Source organism: Protomyctophum bolini (genome assembly GCF_963924005.1).
Source record: "Protomyctophum bolini genome assembly, chromosome: 18".
Classification (NCBI taxonomy): Eukaryota; Metazoa; Chordata; class Actinopteri; order Myctophiformes; family Myctophidae; genus Protomyctophum; species Protomyctophum bolini.
The window spans coordinates 33,087,252-33,111,552 of NC_137879.1; the positions used below are offsets into that span (position 1 = coordinate 33,087,252).

At 44.8% G+C, this 24,301-nt stretch overlaps 1 protein-coding gene across 4 annotated transcripts in view; it reads left to right on the forward strand.

The window, feature by feature from the left end:
- Positions 1–1,931: 1,931 nt before the first annotated feature.
- itgb4 (integrin, beta 4) overlaps positions 1,932–24,301 on the forward strand; it is a 50,079-nt gene continuing 27,709 nt past the window's right edge. For 2 of the 4 annotated variants that reach the window (XM_080789627.1, XM_080789630.1), the window contains exons 1-22: positions 5,042–5,413; positions 7,833–7,921; positions 9,402–9,484; positions 10,209–10,304; positions 11,373–11,577; positions 12,262–12,358; positions 12,567–12,738; positions 12,912–13,175; positions 14,184–14,273; positions 15,583–15,705; positions 16,793–16,963; positions 17,631–17,707; positions 18,465–18,670; positions 19,739–19,842; positions 19,984–20,079; positions 20,271–20,394; positions 20,599–20,724; positions 21,082–21,188; positions 21,746–21,779; positions 22,367–22,561; positions 22,732–22,835; positions 24,094–24,152. In XM_080789627.1, the coding sequence (XP_080645753.1) occupies positions 7,843–7,921; positions 9,402–9,484; positions 10,209–10,304; positions 11,373–11,577; positions 12,262–12,358; positions 12,567–12,738; positions 12,912–13,175; positions 14,184–14,273; positions 15,583–15,705; positions 16,793–16,963; positions 17,631–17,707; positions 18,465–18,670; positions 19,739–19,842; positions 19,984–20,079; positions 20,271–20,394; positions 20,599–20,724; positions 21,082–21,188; positions 21,746–21,779; positions 22,367–22,561; positions 22,732–22,835; positions 24,094–24,152 (2,612 nt within the window). In that variant the 5' untranslated portion in view covers positions 5,042–5,413; positions 7,833–7,842. Of the gene's footprint in view, positions 1,953–4,821; positions 4,923–5,041; positions 5,414–7,832; positions 7,922–9,401; positions 9,485–10,208; positions 10,305–11,372; positions 11,578–12,261; positions 12,359–12,566; positions 12,739–12,911; positions 13,176–14,183; positions 14,274–15,582; positions 15,706–16,792; positions 16,964–17,630; positions 17,708–18,464; positions 18,671–19,738; positions 19,843–19,983; positions 20,080–20,270; positions 20,395–20,598; positions 20,725–21,081; positions 21,189–21,745; positions 21,780–22,366; positions 22,562–22,731; positions 22,836–24,093; positions 24,153–24,301 lie in introns of those variants that run through there. The other 2 variants (XM_080789629.1, XM_080789628.1) reach the window with 2 other exon arrangements.

Below are 24,301 nucleotides of genomic sequence, written 5' to 3' on the forward strand. Positions count from 1 at the left end.
TTTCAATTTGAGTTCTTGTCAATTACTAATTCCTGCAGAACACTACAAGTCAATTTAGAATAAACCTACAATATGGAACTTCTCTTAATGAATGAAACATTTCAACTAGGGATGTCCCGATCATGTTTTTTTTGCTTTGATTTGATTTTGATTTTGAGCATCTGCCGCTACCGATTTTTCCCGATCCGATATTTATATTTTGTAGAACACGTTTAGGCTATGCCATATCAACAGTACATTATCCAGACAATGTCCAGTCTAATATCATGCTATGGCTATGATATTGATACTAGGGTTAATTGTCACGATCATGTTTTTAGGCTCCCGATCCGATTCCGATCATTTGAAAATGATGTGATCGGCCCTGATTTCCGATCACCTGATCTGATCGGGAAACCCCTAATTTCAACCAAAGGTAGCGTATGTTGATATTACACTTAAGGATTTTTAGCGGCGTTTCTCCATCGGTTTTCCGAAAAACAGTAGTATTTCTGAAGGTCACCTGTCAGGCATTTTCGGGAGCTGAGAGCAGTAAATGTTTGGTTTCTTAGTTACACAGGAGACCCTGGTTTGTAGAGGAGATGCAATGTTTTAAAATGTTCATCCAATATACAGATCTGCTCCGATGATGCAAAAATTCTGTTCTCAAGCTGTCTTGGTGCAGCTTCGAATCTATTTTCTAAGGAAATGATAGATCTTTTGTTGTTGTGAATAAGCTCTGTTGGCTGCAGAGTACAGACATTTGGCCTGAATGTCTGTCTGCATCTGACAGCATGTGTTCGGCAGGTGCAGTTTTATTTGGATTTTGCCTCTGTCTGATTCTCCACACATCTGACTTCCATCCAGAAGGGCAGGAAGGGGCTCACTGGGGTCAAAGTTTTCACTGTCAGCAGATTAAAATACACTTCTGTTGACCTTTTACTGGAACACAAGTGCCCTTTGGGTTTTAACTGGCATTGAGTAGCAGATGGGATCATGGTTGAGAACTTGAGATGCATAAGAAGATACAATAATGCTGGCATGCCCGGCCAGTGAGTTGTTTGTCACTGCAATTCACCAATCACCTTCAGATTTTAGCCTACACTATACCAAAAACTACAAATCTCAAGTTTCTCAACTGTAAAAGTGCCACTAGAGTAGAGAGAGAGAGAGAGAGAGAGAGAGTGTGTGTGTGTGTGTGTGTGTGTGTGTGTGTGTGTTTGTGTGTGTGTGTGTGTGTGTGTGTGTGTGTGTGTGTGTGTGTGTGTGTGTGTGTGTGTGTGTGTGTGCGCGCGCGCGCGCGTGAATAGGAGGCACTGGCCAGTGGCCAATAATACAACTAGACGGCCTAGTTGTAAAGTTGTAGGCCGGTTTATATCTGCTTGAGAGGCCGTTATTTAATCTAATTTTACAACATTCCACCATATGTGACGTCGTCGGTTGTATCTCTTATACTTTTGCGCAGCCCTATTTTTTTTACTGTGATTTATATCCGTGGAACAAGGTTATTTGGACTCTTTATTGAGTTTGGCGGTTTGGAGGGGAGAAAAAAGCCTGCGATTGTACGCAGTGTTCCAAGCCAAGAGCATGCTTTTGTCATGTAAATGAAAGAGTTTTCACGCGCGTGCGCGCGCACACACACACACACACACACACACACACACACGTATAGTACACTACACACGTATAGTACACCACACACGCACACACAGACAGTGTGAAGAAAGAAAAGCACAGAGGAGCTGAAAGTGAAGGAATTCCTTGGCCTGCATGGTGACCGAGTAAAACTTGCAGTTCAAAGGTTTGTTTCAGGGCATTGGACACAGGTGTTTTTCCATCGATGAAATGAAGTCATGATTGAAGAAGATGAGTCTCTGCTCAGTCTTGGAATCTTGGAAGTCACACCTGACTGACGGTCGTGTCAGCTGATGAAATCCTTCAAATCCATTGCACGCAAGTACATCTCGACAGTGGTAAGTGAAAGTCTCTGGTGTTGAGATTTCTTTATTGCAACAAAGTTGACAAAAGTTGAGATGTGTGATTATTACCAGGAGGCTATGCTAGGCTACTACAGGTGAATAGGTAAAAATGTGATACAAAATATATTGATCGTGAAAAATTATGCGAGGCTATTATATGATTTTTAGTTCAACTTTTAGTAACCACATTTTTGAATTTATGCAAATGACGTGTTGTCTCATAATATGCACCAGTTTCATATGATGTAAAACACTATATTGACTCAACCTAACAGACAAAGACAGAACCTTTTAAACTCAGTAAGTAACTGTTTGTTTATCTGCAGAGGATTTTGTCTCGGCTTCTTTCAGTTAATTGTTAAAATAAATGACACTTATTGGTACATACATAGTAAAAAGTAAAACAAACAAGCACTATATATATTTATAATTAATTTTCGTATAAACGTTATTAAGGCTTTGTTTGTGTGGCAAAGGGTCATTACATTATTGTTATTGGTAATACAATATTAAATGGTACAACTTACATTATGGTTAGGGGAAGGGCGATATACAAATATGTTATCAACAAAACATAATTTTTGCCTGTAGCAACCTAGCCTTATGGTTTTAGGATGCGGTCCTTGAACCTTTGCACAAGTTGCAAAAGGAAAAGGTAGACCACACCCTCCCAAGATATCCTTCAAAAGTGAAAGAGCTGTTTTGACTGGCAAGGCCGCTGAAGCTGCTGCCAGTGGGAGGCGGGAGGGAAAGAGTTGTTGCAACAATTCTATATCCCCCCCTGAGAGAACTAAACCATTGTGTCAAACACAAGTTTGGTGTAATTATATAACTCAGAGGTGTACAGTGTAGCCTACAGTATGTAGTGTGGAAAGAGAAAAAGGCCATTCTCACCTGTGAGTCTCTTAATCATCATTTACATTGTATTCATAGGTAGGTCTATATTGGAGTGTGTCCATGTGTGAGTTTGTGCATAGGTCAGGGCAGGTTTATTGTAAACTATGAAAGTGCAACAAGTCATCCCCACCCAGTCGTGGGTGGGATGTAGCTGCCAGGCGAGGCTGCAGGGAGAAATTGAGACCTATTAACATGCATTTTGGCATGACGTGGCCTGTGTAGTGCCACACGTTCTGATTGGAAACCTCTGGGGCGAGGAGGTTCTTCCTAATTGGCCTATAGTGTGCACTCACTGTGCACATGTACAAGTTTCACACCGACCGGTCCGTCTCAGGACAGTGGACGAGCTGAGCTGCTCGCAAACACACAGACACGTATAGACAGACAGGGGTGAAAACGTAATCCCCGGCCCCGCCCTCTGCCGCTCCGGCCTGGCAGAGGCAATGAGTTGGCACAGTAGATTAAGGTGTATGAGTGTTGAAAACTCACCGAACACCTGGTTTGTGTGCATGTGTGTGCCTGCAGTGTGCCGTCCTCCTGACAGTCACACTATAGCCTATAGCCCTGTCTCTTGACTAGACCACTGTTGTGTTATGGATGCACTACACACACACAAGCTATTTATAAGGAGATTTTCACATTTCTTGCATTTTAGACCAGTGCCCGGCTGCAGAGCACAGAGTCGATGGAAGTTGGAGATCCATGCCCCATGCATAATATACTGTATGGAGATTTCTGTATCTGTCTCTCTTTGTCCCCTTTATTCCTATATTGGAGTATGCCCAAATATGGAGTCTATGCAGATGTCAGAACATTAGTGGCGGTTCTGGACAACCGTGGGTCCGACCGACTCGACCCCGGGCACTGCACTCCCTGTGAGGGTGTGGAACGCGCGTGTCGAATTCCTCGAGTTACGTGCATTACAGCCGTACACACGTACAGACAGACGGACAGAGACGTGGTGCATTTATAGATAGATAACATAGATGTTCTTATGTAAACCTGGTGTCCATATTTGGGGCATTGGGGCATTGTAACTACTGTTCCTATTTTGAAAATACAGGGGACGTAAATGGCTGCTATAGAGTGTCTTACAGACAATGAGTGAGCAGGCGTCAGCGAGGAGCCTTATCTTATTACCAGATCGCCAGCTTGGTAATCACTAGCCCACCCAGGCCCAGCTGTTAGTTTCAGAATCTTTGTAAAACACGCATGCCAGGCACACACACACACACACACACACGTACGCAAACACACACACACAGAGCACTACAGGAGAGTCCCATGCAGGGAGAGAGGGCAGCGTGCCATGTTGCCTGGATGATCTGGGACTGGTTCTTTGTGGTCCCTCTGCCCAGGAATGCACCTTGCCTGATATACACCTCTTCTACCATTGCTGCTAGGCAAGGGGAAGTGTTCGTGTGCCTCGAGAAAGCTCAACCATATTTAATGGCCTCATCACGCAATATTTAACCACGCACCTTCATGACATGCACCTTATGTTATGTATATATTTCACACTGGTCCATATTGATGAACTGACCCGTTTCCCAGCTTTTGTCTGCTTTTGTTTGCTTGTTTGTTTCTCTATCTCTTCCCATCTTCAAACTGCACTGATGCAACTTGTACGACAAAGACTTTCACCCGCCATTTTATCTGTAGGCCCTTGCCTGCACACACAAAAAAGAAACTGTTTGCATAATAAATATTTTATATGAAAACTCCCCCACCCCCCCACCACCGTGTGTGTATAGCCAAGCATTTTGTCATGCAGTCAACCGTTTCCCATAGCCTGCAGGCAGTGTTTTTGCCCTGTGTGCCACTCCCATGGAGTTGGGAGTGGGCCATGTACTGTTAGGTGTAGGTGGGGCCTATATAGCTCCACGCTCTCAAGCCCACACAGGTGAACTCCTGGCTGGGAGGAATGTATCAGGGGGGGGGGGTGGAGTGGGGGGGGCTGGCCTGACACATAAGAGGCGCGGAGCTTTTTAACTGTTAACAGGGTGGGAAGGAGATAGAGAGGTACCGGAAGGGTGTTACCCTCCATGTCACTGCTACTCACCTGGGGTAGGGAAGAGGGAGAGTGAGTGAGTGTGTTTGCGTGTGAACGTGCGTGTGTGTGTGTGTAGTGTGTGTACAGTGTGTTGCGAGCTAAAGGAGGGATCAAATTGCACCACACACAATCACATTCACTCATTTGCTGGTCCTCACTCTTCGAGTCTCTCCGCCTTTAAATCATTCACAGACACACACACAAGTGTGTTGAAGGAGAAAAACAAGTGAATGTTTGACCGGACCAGGGAAGGAAAGAAGGCATTAAGATAGAAGAGAGAGAGAGAGAGAGAAAGAGAGGGAGGGAAAAAATACAAGCGTGCTTCTTCTTCCCCCTGTGTCGGCATTCCAGGGATCCTTGGGAACTTGGAACTTGGACTTTCATTTCTCGACGCAGGTGGACACTATCCTGTTCAGTCGCCTGTGTGGCACTATACATAAAAGGAAGGGATTAAGCAGTTATTTAATTGTTGGACTTTTGGACTTGGAAGGGAATACAGCGAGAGGTTTGTTTGATAAGTAATCTCTTTGTGCACCATGGGTCATAAATCTCGTAAAGTGCTCCATTGTTTTCCCTGCTGCTCATGCAGTGCCCGACCCACCTTGAAGCTGTTGGTTTGGCAAGTTTACACGTGCTAGGCGCTGGCTGGTCTAGCTGCAGTCCAAATTAGATAGTGTGTATGACTTGATTCTGTGTACGAGCCGTTAAGGACTTGAGGTTTGCTGTTTAACTTTCTCACCATGCGGTTCATGTGGTTTGGGAATTGCATACAAGAACAGAGCTGTGGACAGAATTTGGCCAACATTCCACTTTTATGTTGTTGTTGCTGTTGTTGTTGTTGTTTCGCATACCATTTCTGCCCTATCACAATTTGATCGGGTGAAATGATATGATACTGATATGTTTACACAAGCAGTCTGCCATGTGATTCATCCTGATTCAGTGATTGTGAACGTGATCGGGAGTTGCAATATAGGATGTTGTTTGTGGTCATGGGCATTGCGATGACGAGGGTGTTATTGACTGAGTTAGCATCCAGGTGTATTGAACAGCTGGATTTTTTTAAATCTTTGTTGTCAAAGGCAGGACGGATGAGCATGGCCCCCCCAGACCTGTGACTAACCCCCCCCCCGGATGATGTCATGGCCAGGTTGTTTCCACACCCTGTCCTGGAATGTTTACCTGGAGGGGTTCTTGTCCATAATGAGTGGCTTTTGATGTGTCCTCTCATATCCTATACAGTTCTCCTCTCTGTCTATCTGTTGTGTTCCCTCTATCTCAGGTTTTGTCTCTCTCAGCTTAACATTTTAATGTCCTGTTGCGTTTGATATAGGGCCCCTTCAAGACGAGCAAAATACAGCGTGTTCTTTCTCGCTCGCAAGTTCACATTCTGTGACTCGAGGCCAAAAGGGGAAGATAGGGGCTGGTCTGTTCTTTTTCCCTTGACCCAACGTGGTCAGTAGTGATTTATGTGACAGCTTACGGTGCAAGCAAGCAACCACACACACACACACACACACACACACACACACACACACACACACACACACACACACCTGTAGTCGACTCAAGTTCACAGTGAAATGTTAAAACCCCATTCCTATTTTTTTTAGCTCTGTTTTTTTGTAAATGGCTTAGGTCACTCTCTCGCCTCAAGGTGAAATTCCATCTATGAGTTATAGGTCTTCAGTTCAGATGGGAGGTCACGGAGAGCCTCGTTTTATGCACACAGTAGCGCCTGATCCCACTATCTATCTACCCACTGGGACGATTACTAGACATTTGGCATCAGTGAGTGTCCATTGTTCATTCCCAAAGTTGGGGACACTGCATCGCGTTTTATGATTTCCTTTGTGTCTATCAGGCTGCTCTTTTACGAGAATCCATAACACGAGGTTATACGCAGTGTTTACTGTCTCGAGTCTCGACACAACATGCCATTTGAAATACTACCTCGGTTCTCACTGTCTGTACCTACCGGTATTCCATCATCCCAGTTTAACCATTTGTCATGTCTCAACTGGCCAAATACTTCACTCTTCATTTTCTGTTCTCACTCTGCCCGTCCTACAGGTGATTATAGTTCAGTTCAGCTTACGGAGATAGCATAGATTTTCAGTAAGGCTGCAGAGATCACTAGTACTCTTTCTAATGTTTGCACACTGTGCACAGGGCTTTCTGCAAGCCTATTCTGGTTCAGTTATCCTCACCTGTTGCACCAGCTAAATGTAAACGCATTCAAAAGTGCGGGTCAGTGTTACACTATGCCATAATATAAACTGGTTGCACCACAACTCCCTTGAGCCAAGTTGTGTAGAACTTTCTTTAGTTTCAAACAAACTAATCACTCACAAAATGAGCTTTTGTGTTGATTTTACATCTTCCCTTCCAACTCATTCAACTCACATTTAGCTGGTGCAACTGGCTTTTCTTTGTCAAAGTACTGTGTGTGATACTGTACGTTTCATGTTGCAATCCGTTTCTGATAGATCAATGTGCATAAATCTCTCTGAGAATTCCAAAGTCAATCTGACATGCACTTTACAATGTCTTGGAATGAAGTGGGAGTGAGAGTGATTGCGTTGGTTCACTCTCTGGGGACAGTGCAGATGGTTCATATTATATTACACTGTATTGTAGTCTGTGGAGGCAGAGCCCAGATGCTTCTATGGGGAATTATTCTCACCTCTCTTTAGTACCCCTCCCTGGCTCCCTGTATTTCTCTCTGTGTGTAGCCTTTACTAGCCTCCATGTGTCCAACTTGTCCAAGTGTCTTTGGGGGGGGGGAGGCCCAAACTTCTCGCATCCCTAGCAGTTACTAATGATAATAATAATGGACCTTGTGTATGCGCATATGTCCATGTATGCTGTGTGCACGCCTGTGCTTGTGTTTGTCAGTGTTCATTTGTGTATTTCTATTGCAGGAATAAGGAGATGGGGAGATGGACGTTACATCTCTCAGGGTGGCTTGGGCTTCTAGCAGTCCTTTCAACCACCTCTTATGCTGATAATGGTGAGAAGGGAGAATATCACACATATATGTACATATCGCTACAGTATGTATCGCTTTTGGTCAAATATGTTTGGTAATCTTGTTTGACATTACCAAACCTGCCTACACTGTCCACAGGCCTCCTCTGAGACACAGACCAACCAAGTAGACAGAAATGGCCAATTATGTGACGATATAATTATGTTGAAATTTGAATGTATTTTTGAGGGGCACCTATCCCCAGCTTTGTGTGTCTGTGTGTACCACATTTGTGATGATTTGATTGGCTGAGCACGGAATGTGATGATGTATGATGAATCTGATGCATGATGATAAGAGCGCCCCTCACTTCACACAGGTGTGATTTCGTATTACTGATATAAGCAAATGTAAATGTATTTGCTCGGATTGCACTAAAAGTGGTGCTATGGTGTTAAATGTTACAGGGAATGTGAATCATGAATCATGACTGAGTCATTGATACTGGCAACCTGTGGAATGGTCTATTGGGATACTCTGGAAAAAGATTTATATCGTTACTGTCGGGCAGAAACCTCCTATATGTCCATATTTTATACTTTCGTGTTTTTTTGTAAGTTAACGCCCTACTTGATCCTACTACAGCGTCACACAAAAACACAAAAAATAGCTCTAAACGTGACACAAAGTTATGTGTTTTGAGCTTGCTACTTTTCGCTCTTTAGGATTTTTGAATCCTGAAAAGTAACCGTTTTGGACAGATATGAGGTTTCCACCTGACAGAGACAATATTTAGACAGGGGAGAAGTCTGTTTTGTTTTACCACAGGTATTCTGACAATGTATCATGCGATTGATTTATGTTTTCCTGCTTCCGTGGAACTCTGACTGTTTGTTTGTGACACTGTCGTTGACAGTAAACTACTGACTGTTTGTGACACTTCTCTCTCCCCTCCTGTCAGTAGTTTATAAACTACTGACTGTTTGTGACACTTCTCTCTCCCCTCCTGTCAGTAGTTTATAAACTACTGACTGTTTGTGACACTTCTCTCTCCCCTCCTGTCAGTAGTTTATAAACTACTGACTGTTTGTGACACTTCTCTCTCCCCTCCTGTCAGTAGTTTATAAACTACTGACTGTTTGTGACACTTCTCTCTCCCCTCCTGTCAGTAGTTTATAAGCTACTGACTGTTTGTGACACTTCTCTCTCCCCTCCTGTCGTTGATAGTAAACTGCTCTGACTCTGAACTCTGACTGTTTGTTTGTGACACTTCTCTCTCCCCTCCTGTCGTTGACAGTAAACTACTGACTGTTTGTGACACTTCTCTCTCCCCTCCTGTCAGTAGTTTATAAACTACTGACTGTTTGTGACACTTCTCTCTCCCCTCCTGTCAGTAGTTTATAAGCTACTGACTGTTTGTGACACTTCTCTCTCCCCTCCTGTCGTTGATAGTAAACTGCTCTGACTCTGAACTCTGACTGTTTGTTTGTGACACTTCTCTCTCCCCTCCTGTTGTTGACAGTAAACTACTGCCTCGCAGCCCGCTCCAGCACCTGCTCGGCATGTATACAGGCTGGGATAGGCTGTGCCTATTGTCCAGACGAGGTGAGTGCAGCACGGAGAGAATGTATGAGACCCCAGCATGTTTTGCACAACAACATGGTCTTTTCATTATGTCTGCCCATGATCTCTGTGATTTATACATTTGTTTACCTCTGAGTCACGGACACTAAAATCTGATGTTTTTCTTTTCTATGAACCTGTGACTTGACATCCATGCTGTTATAAAACCAAAATAAAAAGATTTTGAAAAGAAAGAGAATGAGACCCAGATTCAAACAGTGTTGATCTCGTCGACCTAAAACGAAGACGGAAAATGTCCGTCGACTACCTTTTCCCACCGACGAAAACTAAATGGAAAGTAAATGAAAACTAAAGCTGCGATGACTAACACTATGACTAAATATACTGACGATTTCGGCAACAAATAAAAAAACTGGACTAAAATGTTAGGAAGGGACTAGTGGACAAGAGAAACAGTATAAGCTGACACTTGGTTGCATGCTGAAAATAGCAGATCTACAAGCTGATAACGCGTCGCACTGCGTGTGCGGGTGTGATCTTATTCATCCTATAAACAATTTAATATAGGTATGGTTTTGCACACTCAATTCATAATTAACGTTCCAATTTTGGAGGTCTGGCTCATCGACTATAAGAACTGGTTTGGAACGGAACCGGTATACGTTTAGTTTGTCTTGGTTTGTTTTTTAAGTGATTATATTGTCTGATTTTGTGTTTCATGTCATTGTTTTGTTTTTCTGCACAGACTTTTGATGGCCCCCGGTGTGACCTGATAGAGAATATAAAGGCCCATCACTGCAGCGCAGCGATTACAGCTCAAAGCAGTATGACCATTGAGAAAGTAAGTATCCCTCCTAACTACTTCTGACACGAGAGACTTTTTATACATGCATGATTTTCCCATCAGGACACGCCCCCATCTAGACTGAGTGGCAAAACATTGAGCAGCATGGAGTGTTGGAGTTTGGAAGCGCTCGTTGGAAATCACTCAACTGCGTGCCACCTGTTTCTAAATATCGCATAATGCAGGAGGCAGCAAAATGTTGTGTTATTGAAAACAAGCACTTCCAAACTCTGACACACATCAAATGCAGGGCATTTCTTGACAGAAAGTATTGCTCATAACGTTTCTATGGTGGATTTTTATGAAACAAACTTTGCAGATAGAAAGAGGATATAAGTCAAGCTTTTCGTACAGCTGCAATGTTGGTGAGTTTAACATTGTTTAATGCAATCAGATAGGACTTTTCTGTTTGGATGAATGGGCTGTCAAGGCCAGAAAGTAGTTTTTTGCCACTCAGTGGGCGTTCCCGCATAACTTCCAGGTACGATGATGTCACGCGCACACCCTCTATTGTTTACAGACGGGTCCAGATCATCATTTTTCATCCATCATATTTCATCTTCTGACATCTGTCTCTTTGGCTTACAGTATGTTTACTGTATATACATTTGTGCACTAGTCTGTCACATATGTACATGTGATGTAATCGGAAGACTCACCTCTTCAGACTCCACCTCCACACCACCCGTATAGCGGATTCGTATGAAAAAGAAGTGATAAGCACCAGTATAGGTTATACTTATCAGTCAAATGCAATCTTTGATAAGGAAACACGGAAACGCAGAGGCGTCCGACGTGGCGTTGGTCGCGTTGTCCGACTATTTCTAACCCTAACTCTAACCCTGTCCTCAGTCTTAACCGGCCCGTAAGTCCCCTACCGACATATCAGTCTTAACTCTTAACCGGCCCGTAAGTCCCCTAACGACATATCAGTCTTTAACTCTTAACCGGCCCGTAAGTCCCCTAACGACATATCAGTCTTAACTCTTAACCGGCCCGTAAGTCCCCTAACGACATATCAGTCTTATAACCGGCTTTTTTAACTGGGCTTTCATCTCTGTGCAGAATGAAAAGATCAACGTCCTACTGCAGCAGTCCCAGGTTGCTCCCCAGAAGATGAGCATGTCCTTCCTACCTGGAGAGGAGCGGGTGGTGGATATGGAGGTGTTTGCTCCGACCAAAGGGCCCCTGGACCTGTACATTCTCATGGACTTCTCCAACTCCATGGCGGACGATTTGAACAATCTTAAGAGGATGGGCAAGGAACTGGGTGAGTCATAGGATTCTATATACCCGATGTTTGTGCAATGATTGTCCTCTCGACACTGCACACACGCCCTGGAATGAGAATTTCCTGTTTTCTTTCCTAGTTGTAAAGCCCTTTGAGACTGGAAGTAAGCTGGATCCTTTGCATTTTAGACAAGTCATAGAAAACCTTCAATGAATCCGTTATATTTTACTTAAGCAATATAACACGAGAGGGTGTGCTTTATCGGCATTAATGGCTCGCCAGAAGTGGCTCAGGAGGTAGAGCGGCCGCTTGGGAAGGTTCCCAGTTCGATCCCGGGCTACCCCAGAGTCAGTGTCGAAGTGTCCTTGAGCAAGACATTGAACCACTAATTGCTACCTTGCATGGTTCCCCCCCACTGTCAGTTTGTGAATGTGTGTGCGAATGGGTGATTGTAGGATAAAGGCGCTATGTATATAAATGCACCATTTACCATCTACCACAACTTACAAATCCAGCTCACATTTAGCTGGAGCAACAGGCTGCTGGTTTTCTTTGACAAAGCAATTCATCTATTTTCATCAAAAAGTTTAAAACTCAATCAATTGTGTTTTACGTAGTCTTAAATAATAGAAAGAGACAGAGAAGAAGAGGACGGAGACATAATTATCTATCCAACACAATATCCTGACACAATGATGGTAACGTTTAATTTGTTTCCTATAGCTTTGTTGGTGGACAAGCTGTCTGATGACTACGCCGTTGGTTTCGGAAAGTTTGTGGACAAAGTGGTGGAGCCCCAGACAGATATGAGACCGGAGAAGTGAGAACAAATTCCTAGCAAATGCTTTCAATGAATGCTTTTCATAGACACACATACTCTACTTCAGCCTAAGTTATGTTTTGCTGGACGGCAGTGTCACGCGAAGGAAACAATGAATGTATTTCACGGTTGTCTGACAGAAGTATTTAAATGAGCCCCATGCTCTCTTTGGCTTTTCTCTTGAATTTATCTCTCTTTTTTTCACAAGACTCGCCCAGCCATGGCCCAACAGCGATCCTCCATTTTCCTTCAAAAGTGCCATCAAACTCACCAAGGACGTGGATAGCTTCAACAGCCTGCTTCAGAAGGAAAGAATTTCTGGCAACCTGGATGCCCCAGAAGGTGGATTTGATGCCATTCTCCAGGCCGCAGTCTGTGGGGTTAGTAAGACCTACATATATTATGGGTCTTTCTGTGCACTTATTTAAAGTGTGTCTTTGTGCGTGCGTGCGGTGCATGCGTATACACATGGCTGTCATCTGGAGATGATACCAGAGACTATTCCGTCTTTAACTGAGGTCTATTTGAACTATATCTCCCTTATCATTTATAGGATAAGATTGGCTGGCGCAGCCACGCCACGCATCTCCTCATCTTCTCCACGGAGTCCGCCTTCCACTACGAGTCGGACGGCGCCAACGTGCTGTCGGGCATCCTGCCGCGCAACGACGAGCAGTGCCACCTGGACGCGACGGACACGTACACGGACGACACCAAGCAGGACTACCCGTCGGTGCCCACGCTGGTCCGCCTGCTGGGCAAACACAACATCATCCCCATCTTCGCCGTCACCAACCACTCCCTGACTTTCTACGAGGTTAGTGTGTGTGTTTAGTCCCCATAAATATAGCCTGGAACTCACCTATGCTTTTTATGGCATATAGGCAGCTCCCGGCAGGATCCGCCAGGAGAAACTATATGCGCAGCTGCGCGACATGAGACTAATTACTTAGAGCGAGAGAGAGAGGAGTGTGTGTGTGTACATGTGTGCGTGCGTGTGTGTCAATTTAACAAAGGTGCAGACGATCAGAAATCAGCAGAGAGTGAGCAATGTTTGCACTACTCTATGCCGAATTTAAGTGGACTCAGAACCAGCCTTTTTTTTTCTCCCTGGAAATAAAAACGTCTGGGTTTCCGAGGCTACCAGAAATACAAGAAGCAACAGAAGCCAATTATTTGTACCCCCCTTTTCCCCCCAATGTTGTCGTTATTTCCAATTGATTCCTCCCCACGCACATTGCTGTGTTGTCCCTGCTGTTGTATCCTACTGGCTCGCCTGCCAGTGAGGAGCCCCCACCAGGAGGACATACTGTTGTATCCTACTGGCTCGCCTGCCAGTGAGGAGCCCCCACCAGGAGGACATACTGTTGTATCCTACTGGCTCGCCTGTCAGTGAGGAGCCCCCACCAGGAGGATGTCTCCTCTGACAGTGACAATTATCACCCTCCCCGCCCGGCTTCCCTCCCCTGAAGTTTGAACACGGGACAATTGTGTTCGTGTAGACGCCCAACAAAGCCGGTTACACCAACGGTGGATTCGAACCCACAACCTCTGTGGTGGTGGTGGTGGGCAAGGGTCTTTACCACTGCGGCACCCGAGCGCTAAGTTCAGTTTTCAGGTGTCACAATCTTGTGTCCAGGTTTTGGATTCATAAGAGGTAGTGGTTTTCAAATCTTTTGCGTCCAAGGCAGACCGAAGGTCAAGTCGAAACCTCAAGGCACACCTGTATTCTTCTCACTGAGAATACCACTATGTTAGTAATATCCATTCATTTGGTTTATGATGCCTTGTGTGTCTCTTTCTATTTGTCCACTGTTGTGTGTAGAAACTCTATCGCTATTTTCCCATCGCTGAGTTGGGCGTGCTGCAAGAAGATTCCTCCAACATCCTCGTCATCATGGAGAAGGCCTTTGAGGTATAGTTATTAGCTCCTTTGTTTTTGCCAAATGACCAAACCATCCATCATAGGTATTGTCCAAGACCATGCATAGATAGATACGTACATACGTACATAGGTGTTGTTGTTTATATAGTAACTATAGTAACTGCTGTTTATTATTCCTGCCTGAATGATGATTAAACATTACAACTATGTTCACATTGTACAAAACAATCACTGTTCTTAAAATGATCCCTGGCTAATATGTCAATTATGCCTATTAATAACTAAAATATGCTTCTATAACTAAATCTTAAAATAGAAAATCACACCCGTGTGAAGTGAGGGGCGCTCTTATCATCCCTACATCATCCATTCATTGTCAGTGGGAATTTCATCTTTGTGTAGGACAATAGCCGATTTTATTTATTTCAAAAATATTGGACAAGACACGTCACAAGTTGATGATGTCAAGGCTAATAAATGACATCATCAACTTATATATATTTTTAATACCTTTTGAGGGGCGCTAGCCCCTTCTATGCACAAGTGTGTGTGTGTGTGTGTGTGTGTGTGTGTGTGTGTGTGTGTGTGTGTGTGTGTGTGTGTGTGTGTGTGTGTGTGCGTGCGTGCGTGAGAGAGAGAGAGAGCACAAAATGTGCTCAGCTGTTTGGCTGAGCACAGAATGTGAGTGTGATGATAAAGAGTGCCCCTCACTTCAAACAAGTGTGATTTTTATACTTTTAGCCAGGGAAGCTTAATTTATTCTATCAATTCACTATCTAATATCTATATAATATCACATGATGTGTCGCTTGCCAAAGCATGTTCAAGCTACAGTACGCAATGCTTCGTGAATGTGAAGTAAGGAAGTAAGTTGTATACGTATTCAGGGACGTGCAGGGACTCTGACAAAAATAGCGAAAATAGCAGATCTACAAGCTCTCAATGCGTTGCAGCACAACGCGTTGAGAGCTTGTAGATCTGCTATTTTCAGGGCGCAACCCAGCACTCTTTAGCTAGTGGCTATGCGGTGTACGACATGGATTTCTAAACATATTTGTTCAGCGCAAAATGCTGCGTTCCAGGAGACTTCAGAAAAAAAGCAATTCTCCTGAACGCTGCCTTCCGGTATGGCATGGCATGGAAAGGAGAGGAGGGGCATTTGCATTTCTTACACCGTAGTAAATGCTGCATTCGTGGTCCGGAAAGGGCAGTTAATTGTTTTATAGCCGGGTAAAAAAGGGGCAGGGGGCTGAATCCCCCTTTGATGTCCATGTGTGCACGACACGTCCCTGTACGTAGTATAGGCTTAAACAATGCTATCTCTCTCTCTCTCTTTTAGAGTATCCGCTCTAAGATGAGCATCCGTGCGGAGGACCGGCCGAAGGCTTTTAACGCACAGTTCCTGAAGACCAGTGGAGAGGTGCTGGAGTACGGGGACTTTCAAATCAAGCCTGGAAACATTGTAAGTAGAGTTGTCCCGATACCATTTCTTTTTCAGACCGAGTACGAATACAAGTACTTGATTTTTAGTACTCGCCGATGCCGAGTACCGATCTGAGTACTTTATTTTTGTTGAGTAACCACTTATTTTACCGCCTTAGATGCCATAGATGCAGATTGATCTCCGATCTACTCTCGTCAGTTGTCATTTATGCTTGTAGGTCGGCTGTTTTTGGCGATTTGCTGCAGTGTTGTGGGTCAGACTGTTGCATTCGTTCAGCCTAGTAGTGTCAATTTGATGTTTTGGTACTCTGGTCAGAGTATCGGGCCCGGTTCCGAGTACCGAGTACGAGTACTTGAGGTGTGGTATCGGCCCGAGTAACCGATACCAGTATCGGTATCGGAAAAACAACTCTGATTCAGAACCAAGATTCAAAGACCACATGACGTGTCCCAAAACAGTGTGGTGTACGAATAATGAACTGTGTCACACCAAGCATTTAGGATGAAGGTGGATAACAGGATAACAGTATAATGTAACTGCCTGGGTAGAGTTAAGCAGACAAAGCTTGTGAAATAATTGTTCACACACGTTTCTCCCGAGTTAAGTTTCATTTCAGCGTAATTATTTCACAGTGTGGATACTGTTATGTCATTTTAGACCAGGGGTATTCAACTAGATTAGGCCACAACTGTACAATGATTGTGTGTGTGTGTGTGTGTGTGTGTGTGTGTGTGTGTGTGTGTGTGTGTGTGTGTGTGTGTGTGGGGGGGGGGGGGGGGGGCACAGTGTGTGTGCTTTGCAGAACATTTGTGTGTTACCAAAGTGCATTTTGTGCTCAAACACGAAGATTTATCTATATACATTTGTGCACCGTAATGAGTAGGATAATAATGTCTATACAGGTGTTACCTTAGAATAGATGTAGACCTATTTGACAGTGCATATATAAACATAAATGCCTTGACATTAACGACAGTCAACGAGCACTAGCTGGACACACACACACACACACACACACACACACACACACCCACACACACACACACACACACACACACACACACACACACACACACACACTGACTGCGTGTCACTGTTCCACCAGGGCAAGTTCAAAGTGAAGCTGCAGGCCCAGCAGATGGTCGACGAGGAGCACGTCTGTAAGATGGATCCGGCCGACAGAAAGGGCGTCATGAGAGTGAAGCCCACGACCTTCGGCACCGCGGCCCTCCATGTTGACGCGGAGGTCCTGTGTCCAACCTGCGGCTGTGAAAACGTAAAAAAAACAAACACGCACGACACACACACACACACACACACCAATTCATTTTGAGATAAATAAACCTTTGCCGTGCACAAAAAAACTGGCTTTTGCAGTGGCAGCTCCCAAGCTTTGCCTCTGCACATAAGACACGCCCCACCCCACCCTTCAGGTGTTTAACCCCTTTTGGTGTTAGCATTATGTTATGCTTTAGCTATTGAGCGTAGCGCGCCACCGAGTGGCGCGCTACGAGCTTGTATAGGTCTGCTATTTTTGAAAAAATCAAAGAACCCCTGACATAGAAACATAGCTTTTTCAGGAAACTGTCAGAATGTGGAAGACATTTTTTTTTAATCTGATGGTCAAAATGGGTTAAATCACGCCTCAAGACGTAGACTTTATTCTTTGGCATTTCCAAGCATAGTGTGAGCTGTTTTTTGATGTTGAAAGTGACACTGTGTATAGTGTGTACTGTATGTTGTTTGTTTTTAAATGAAGTTGTGATTTGTATTATTCTATTGTAAAGCACTTTGGCACAACTTTGTTGTTATTTAAATGTGCTATATAAATAAAGATGGTATGGTATAAAAAAAGAGACGAAACACACTGTGTGGATTGACACTGCCGGCCTCTCTCTCTCTCCTGTGTCTCCTGTGTCTCTCTCTCTCTCCTGTGTCTCCAGAGCCCGGCTCGCAAGGCTGTCCGGTGCAACGGCAACGGGGACCTCGTCTGTGGCAAGTGTGAGTGCTCCGATGGCTGGTGAGATGATCCTCATTTTGACACTTTTCTTTTGTTTCTGCCCCGGAAGAGCTCTTGATGATATTCAGTGGCGTGCACAGACATTTAGAGGGGCAGGTGCTCAAGTGGAAAAAAGGGCACCTTGTGCAGCGCGTGGAACCGGCCCGGTTACCTTAATAATGTGAGATTTATAGATTTTAGGGCATAAATAATATATTAGAAGCTTTTTTTTTTATCAATGTCACCATGGTCCACTTGACTTCACAAAAAAACCGAATACAAAACTTTTTTTTTCTTCTTCAAAAGGGCACATTGCTGTCCAGAGGGCAAGGGCAGGTGGCGCTCTAGCACCCCCTAGTGTCTATCTGTGCACGCCACTGATGATATTCTTATATGCTACTATATATTATACGGAAACTAGACTAGAATGTGTGGTCCAGGGAGCCCCCGGGTGTCCTTGAGGGGGTTCCAAATGATTGGTATAGTTAAGAACCAAATAGACTTAAGGGCCTTTCAAACGCGGGGCGATATAAAGCGCCTATAGTTCATTTTCAATGAGACCTGCGTTTTTGTTGCGCGGCGCACTGGGAGCAGTCGCGGTGCGACAACACAAGCGTATTTACGTGAGCGTGAATTTGTTGCGCGCATGCTCGTTTTGTGCACACGGCCTCATGGCCTAATGCATATCAAATTGGGTGTCGTTGACTTTAAAGACGTTTGAAAATGATTAAAATGAGACCCCCCCCCCCCTACTGTTTTTCGGCGTTTTCTTCTTCAGGCTGGGACAGTACTGTGACTGCTCGTCAAGCGTGTCCACGGGCAACATGGCCATGTGTATAGCTCCAGGCACGGCGGAGCCATGCTCGGGCCGGGGAGACTGCCTGTGTGGTCACTGTGTCTGCTACAGCCCGGAGCAATTTGAAGGTCCCTTCTGCCAGTTTGACAAGAACCAGTGCCAGAGACATGGAGGCTTCCTCTGCAACGGTGAGTGGCCACTGGCCGGAGTGTGCGTGTGTGCGTGTGAGAGAGAGAGAGTGAGAGAGAGGCCGGTTTTCTCTAGTATTACTTAACCCATTTAGGCCTGATGTCGAAATTGAAGAAAATGTAATTTTTTCTGAAAAACCTCATGTTTCTGTATCAGTGGTTCTCAATATTGCACGTCAAGGACCCCAATTATAATGTAATATGCCGCCGACCCCCATCTGAAAATATGTTGTTCCAGGGACCTCCCCAGAAGCAAAGATTTCAGTTAAAAACTGAAACTCAAAAAGATTTGAGGCACATTTTCACGATTTTTCAAAAATAGCAGACCTACAAGTTCATAGCGCACGGCACTCGGTACCGCGCTATGAGCTTGTAGATCTGCTATTTTTCAATAGCTAAAGTATAACATAATGCTAGAAACACCAAAAAGGGGTTCCCGCCCAAAATGGGTAAATAATAATGCTAATAATAAACTTTATTTGTATAGCACCTTTCATGACATGAAATGCAGCCTCAAAGTGCTTTAACAGAGTATGCACTAGCATAAAGTGAGTAGCGAATAGAGTGGCAAATTGAGTTTATAACGTCTATAACATTGTTTAATACGATCAGATATGACCGTTCTGTTTGGATGTATGGACTGTCAAGGTCAGAAAGTAGTTTTTTTGCCACTCGGTATAGGCGGTCCCGCATAACTTCCGAGTATGATAATGATTATGTCACGCACATACAGTAAGTAGCCTTGCCGAGCCATGAGGCCCATAGGGGCAGGAGCCTATCTCCTGTTTCTGTAGCGTGAGGCAGCTTGATGTACAAGTACACCCCCTGGACACGACGCCTAGTATGTCGCAGGGAGGCACTGGGTCCCATTTTTAGAGTCTTTGGTATGACCCGGCCCGGGGATCGAACCCCGACCTCCCAGTCTCAGGGCGGACACTCTAACCACAAGGCCACTGAGCTGGTCACGCACATACCCTCTCCAATATATGATGTAGTCGTGAGTGGACCGGGCCGCTGTGTGATTCTAGCATAACTCATCCACCCTTCCCCACCTTGTGTTTGGACTAGACCGTGGCTCCTGCACCATGGGCGCGTGTGCGTGCACTTCGGGCTGGGAAGGACCGGCCTGTGAATGTCCCAAGAGCAACCAGACATGTCTGGATAGCAGAGGGGTGAGTCTCTTGAAGGACACACAGAGAAGAAGTTGTTTTGACGTTATTAAAATATCATACCATCAATACCATCGCACCAACAGATTTCTTAATACAACGGCATGTGTGGTTAAACTATACTGATCTTTTCGTCTGCACCAGAGCGTCTGCAACGGTCGAGGGGTGTGTGTTTGTGGGGACTGCGAATGCCAGGCCTCCGGTTTGCCGCTTACCAGAACCTGTGTGCCTAATTTCCAGGTGTGTAGTCCATGCAATGGGATGGGTGTACACAGTAAAATCCTTAGTGTCAATTTAACTCCAAAATGTTTAATGCAACCGTGTGTGTGTGTGTGTGTGTGTGTGTGTGTGTGTGTGTGTGTGCGTGTGCGTGTGTGTGTGTGTGTGTGCGTGTGCGTGTGTGCGTATGTGCGTTCGCGTTCCTTCCATAGGCCCAGATAGGTATGTGTGAAGCCAAGAGATCCTGTGTCCAGTGTCAGATCTGGAATACGGGAGAAAAGAAGGACAAGTGCGAGTGCACCTTCACAGCAGTGGAGGTGGACGAACTCAAAGAATGTAAGTGCACAGAACGGAAAACACGAGAGAGGGAATCGCAAATTGGGTTCTCAAACCTTTTTTTAATTTCAAAGCCCCCCCCCAAATTCAACCGTAAGGGGTCCATTTGAGAAGCACTGGATCACATCAAAAGGGACCTATTATGAAGGGTCCAAGAGTTATATAGGCTATAAGGCTGAGGATTGTTTCCGTGTGTCTCTCCAGCGGAGAAGGTGATCGAATCGTGCAGTTACCGCGACGAAGACGACGACTGCACCTACTACTACACCGTCGACTACCCCAAAGACATAACCGACAAGGAACTGGAGGTTCAGGTTCTCAAAAAGAAAGGTACCGTGAGCTCTTATTTATGGCATGTGTTTTACTGTCATGCGTTCCATTACTGTGGGGCTCCACGTTTGATGCTTTGAGCTAGAAAAACTGTTTACATTTTTGGCGTTTTTTGTGTGTTTCAAGCTAAATATCTGTTGCCTTTAACCACATGAACTGTAGTAGGAATGTTATACGGTTATAATAAGTATAAAATATATGAGAGAATGCTGTGAACATTCTGCGAAAATTTCCCAATGTGACACGGGAGCTTGTTGATTGGCGGTTGTCGGTTAAAATAACCGATGTGAGCTATGCGGTCGGCAGCATTGTGAATTGTCGTGAATGTAAAGTTGTTGTGGTGGTCCGTCCCTTTAGACTGTCCCCCTGCTGGCTTCCTGTGGCTCATCCCTCTCATTATGTTCCTCATGTTGCTGCTGGGTCTGCTACTGCTCTGCTGCTGGAAGTACTGCGCCTGCTGCAAGGTACATATACTGTAGGATAATGTATATGTACACACTATTAAACCCATTTAGACCTGAGGACGATTCTACAAATACCTTGTATTCCTGACAGTTTTCTGAAAAACTCATGTTTCTATGTCAGTCGTTATCAAACATTTTGATGTCAAGGACCCCCAGAAATATAATGTAATTGGCCTCCGACCCCCATCTGAAAATATGTTGTTCCAGGAGGAACCCCCCAGAAGCAAAGATTTGAGTTAAAAGCATTCGCTCTGAAAGAATATACATTCAAAGATTTGTGCCACATTTTCACGATAAAAAAAAAATAGCAGACCTACAAGCTCGTAGCGTGGCACTCGGTGCCGCGCTATGAGCTTGTAGATCTGCTATTTTTTGTATAGCTTGTAGATCTGCTATGAGCTTGTAGATCTGCTATTTAACAGCTAAAGCATAACATAATGCTTAAAACGCCAAAAGGGGTTCCCGCCCAAAATGTGTTAAATAAATTTACTGTACACACTATCACAAAATGATGTTTTTGAGTCAAGAAGAATGTCATGCTGTCTTTCTCACCACAGGCCTGCCTTGCCCTGCTGCCTTGCTGTGCAGGAGGTAAGACAATAAGATTCTCAGGATGGGGTGTCTTATATATTCATATCCTTGTCCTTGTCATTGATATGCATTAGTATACAGTATACAGTGTGTGATCCATGTAGTTATTATTTAGCCACAAGCTTTGTCGTTGGTTTAAAATGATATAGCCCACAGACAGACTCAGTGATGCAAATAGCCTGCATCCTGCATCCTGCATCCAGCAATTATGTCACCTTCCGGTGGTCTTGGGATGCAATACTGTACTCAGTACTGTACTCTAATGTCGACTATAAAATGTCCCTGGGACTCATCTAAAAGACCACCCCTGAGAGAACCTATTTACATCAGTGTAGACTTAACCACCTCATTCATTTTAGGCCACGTATAGTGACTCGTGAAGCTTGTTCTTTTGCGACTTTTGTGCAGAACTGTCATACGACAAAAATAGGGCATTCAAAAGAAACATTAAAAGATGAAATAGGTGGACATAGCGGTGTTCTGCCCTACACTACAGCGACGCTCTTCACATACTGTACTGTAAGTCCTTGTACCATGTCGTCATGCATGTGTGCATGTGTGTGTGTGTGTCCTCGCGTTTTGTCCAGGACGGATGGTCGGCTTCAAGGAGGACGAGTATCTGCTCCGCCAGGCGCTGCTCACGTCGGACCACCTGGACACGCCCATGGTGCGGACGGGCCCGCCCAAAGGCACCGACGTGGTGCGCTGGAAGGTCACCGACAACGTCCACCGAGGGCCCAGTCATCCGCAGGCACAGGTCCAGCCCAAACCCAAAGAGACCAGTGAGTGTGTGTGTGTGTGTGTGTGTGTGTGTGTGTGTGTGTGTGTGTGTGTGTGTGTGTGTGTGTGTGTGTGTGTGTGTGCGTGTGTGTGTGTGTGTGTGTGTGTGTGTGTGTGTGTGTGTCTTTCTCTCATACACGTGTTCGTTCCCCTCTCTTCCTGCCACCTGTAGTCCAGTTTCCCGTTTCGCTCCGTCTGAACAGACAGTTCTCCGACAACCTGAGCCACCCCGAGTCTAGAGATACTGAACAACTCCGTAAGGAAGTGGCCGATAATGTAAGTGTGCTGTATTTGTTGCGTGACTGTGTTTGTGTGCATGCGTGCGTGGCGTTCGTGTGTCCTGAATTTATTTTAGTTAAAAACATTCACTTTGAAAGAATATATATTCAAAGATTTGCGCCACATTTTTTACGATTTTTCAAATAGCAGACCTACAAGCTCGTAGCACGCCACTCACGCTATGAGCTTGTAGAGCTGCTATTTTTCAATAGCTAAATTAACATAATATTTAAAACACCAAAAGGGGTTTGACGAATACGACGTTATTTGAACCAATTTGTATTTTTTAGAGAATGTTAATACGACCACTGGTTGGATGTGGTCTCCCTGTACTCTCCCTCTGAGCCACTTAAACCCCGGTGTCAGGGAGGACACCATGCTGTTTGACAAGTGGCATTGCCTGAATGCCACGCAACGGGTACTCAACGGGCAATGTCTGCTATCACCAAGCGGAGGTTCCCTCTTCTCTCAGCGGTACAACCCTTGTCTCCCCTTGCGGGCCTCCTTTTTTTGAAGGACATACTGTAAATGTCACGCCGGATTGCAGCGTTAAATAAACTCTGAGAGTGTACAAATGTTACAAAATTGACCTTTCCACTTGGTTGCATTTGAGTTACACAACTAGTATACAGTATGGATAAAAGAGAAGAGGTAAAGCTCTGTGCTTGGATGCTTGCGTCTCAATAAATCTTGTCACAGTGAATCATGAATGTAGTGTTCACGCGTGCGTGCGTGCGTGCGTGCGTGTGTGCGTGCGTGCGTGCGTGCGTGCGTCAGGTTCAAGGTCAAGGTAAACGTTATTGTCCACAAAGGAAATTTGTCTTGGGCTTTCACCTGCAGCTACAGCCACACATAAAACATCAATGACAGACAACAATACATCACAGAGGGAGACACATTGCACACATGATGTGGATAATCTAGCCTCACACAGACAGTGACCGCTGTTTCAGAGCCTCGTTCAACGTCTTAGTTGATGCTGGTACAAACGACTTTTTAAATGCGTGCGTGTGTGTGCGTGTGGGAGGGAATATTTATGCTATTGCCCTCTGAAAAACCTAGACTGCAGCACTGGATGTTACTGTTCATTGGGAGGGAAGGAGATAGACTGTTACGTTCTTTCATATGTGCTAACGTCAGCATTGGGTGCTCTCTGTGTGTGTGTGTGTGTGTGTGTGTGTGTGTGTGTGTGTGTGTGTGTGTGTGTGTGTGTGTGTGTGTGTGTGTGTGTGTGTGTGTGTTTGCTCCGACGCAGCTGAACGAGGTGTACAAGCAGATCCCCGGGGCTCAGAAGGTTCAGAAGACCTCATTTAGGTGAGCTGTGAAGCGTTACAGAAATGTGCTTTACTGAACAATGCATGTAAACCAGTGGTTTTAAAAAACCCTTTTCATATCAAGTAAGTCCCATTTTATTGGGTGTTTAATTGAGCCACGGACGGACCACCATTTGATGAGATTTAGCC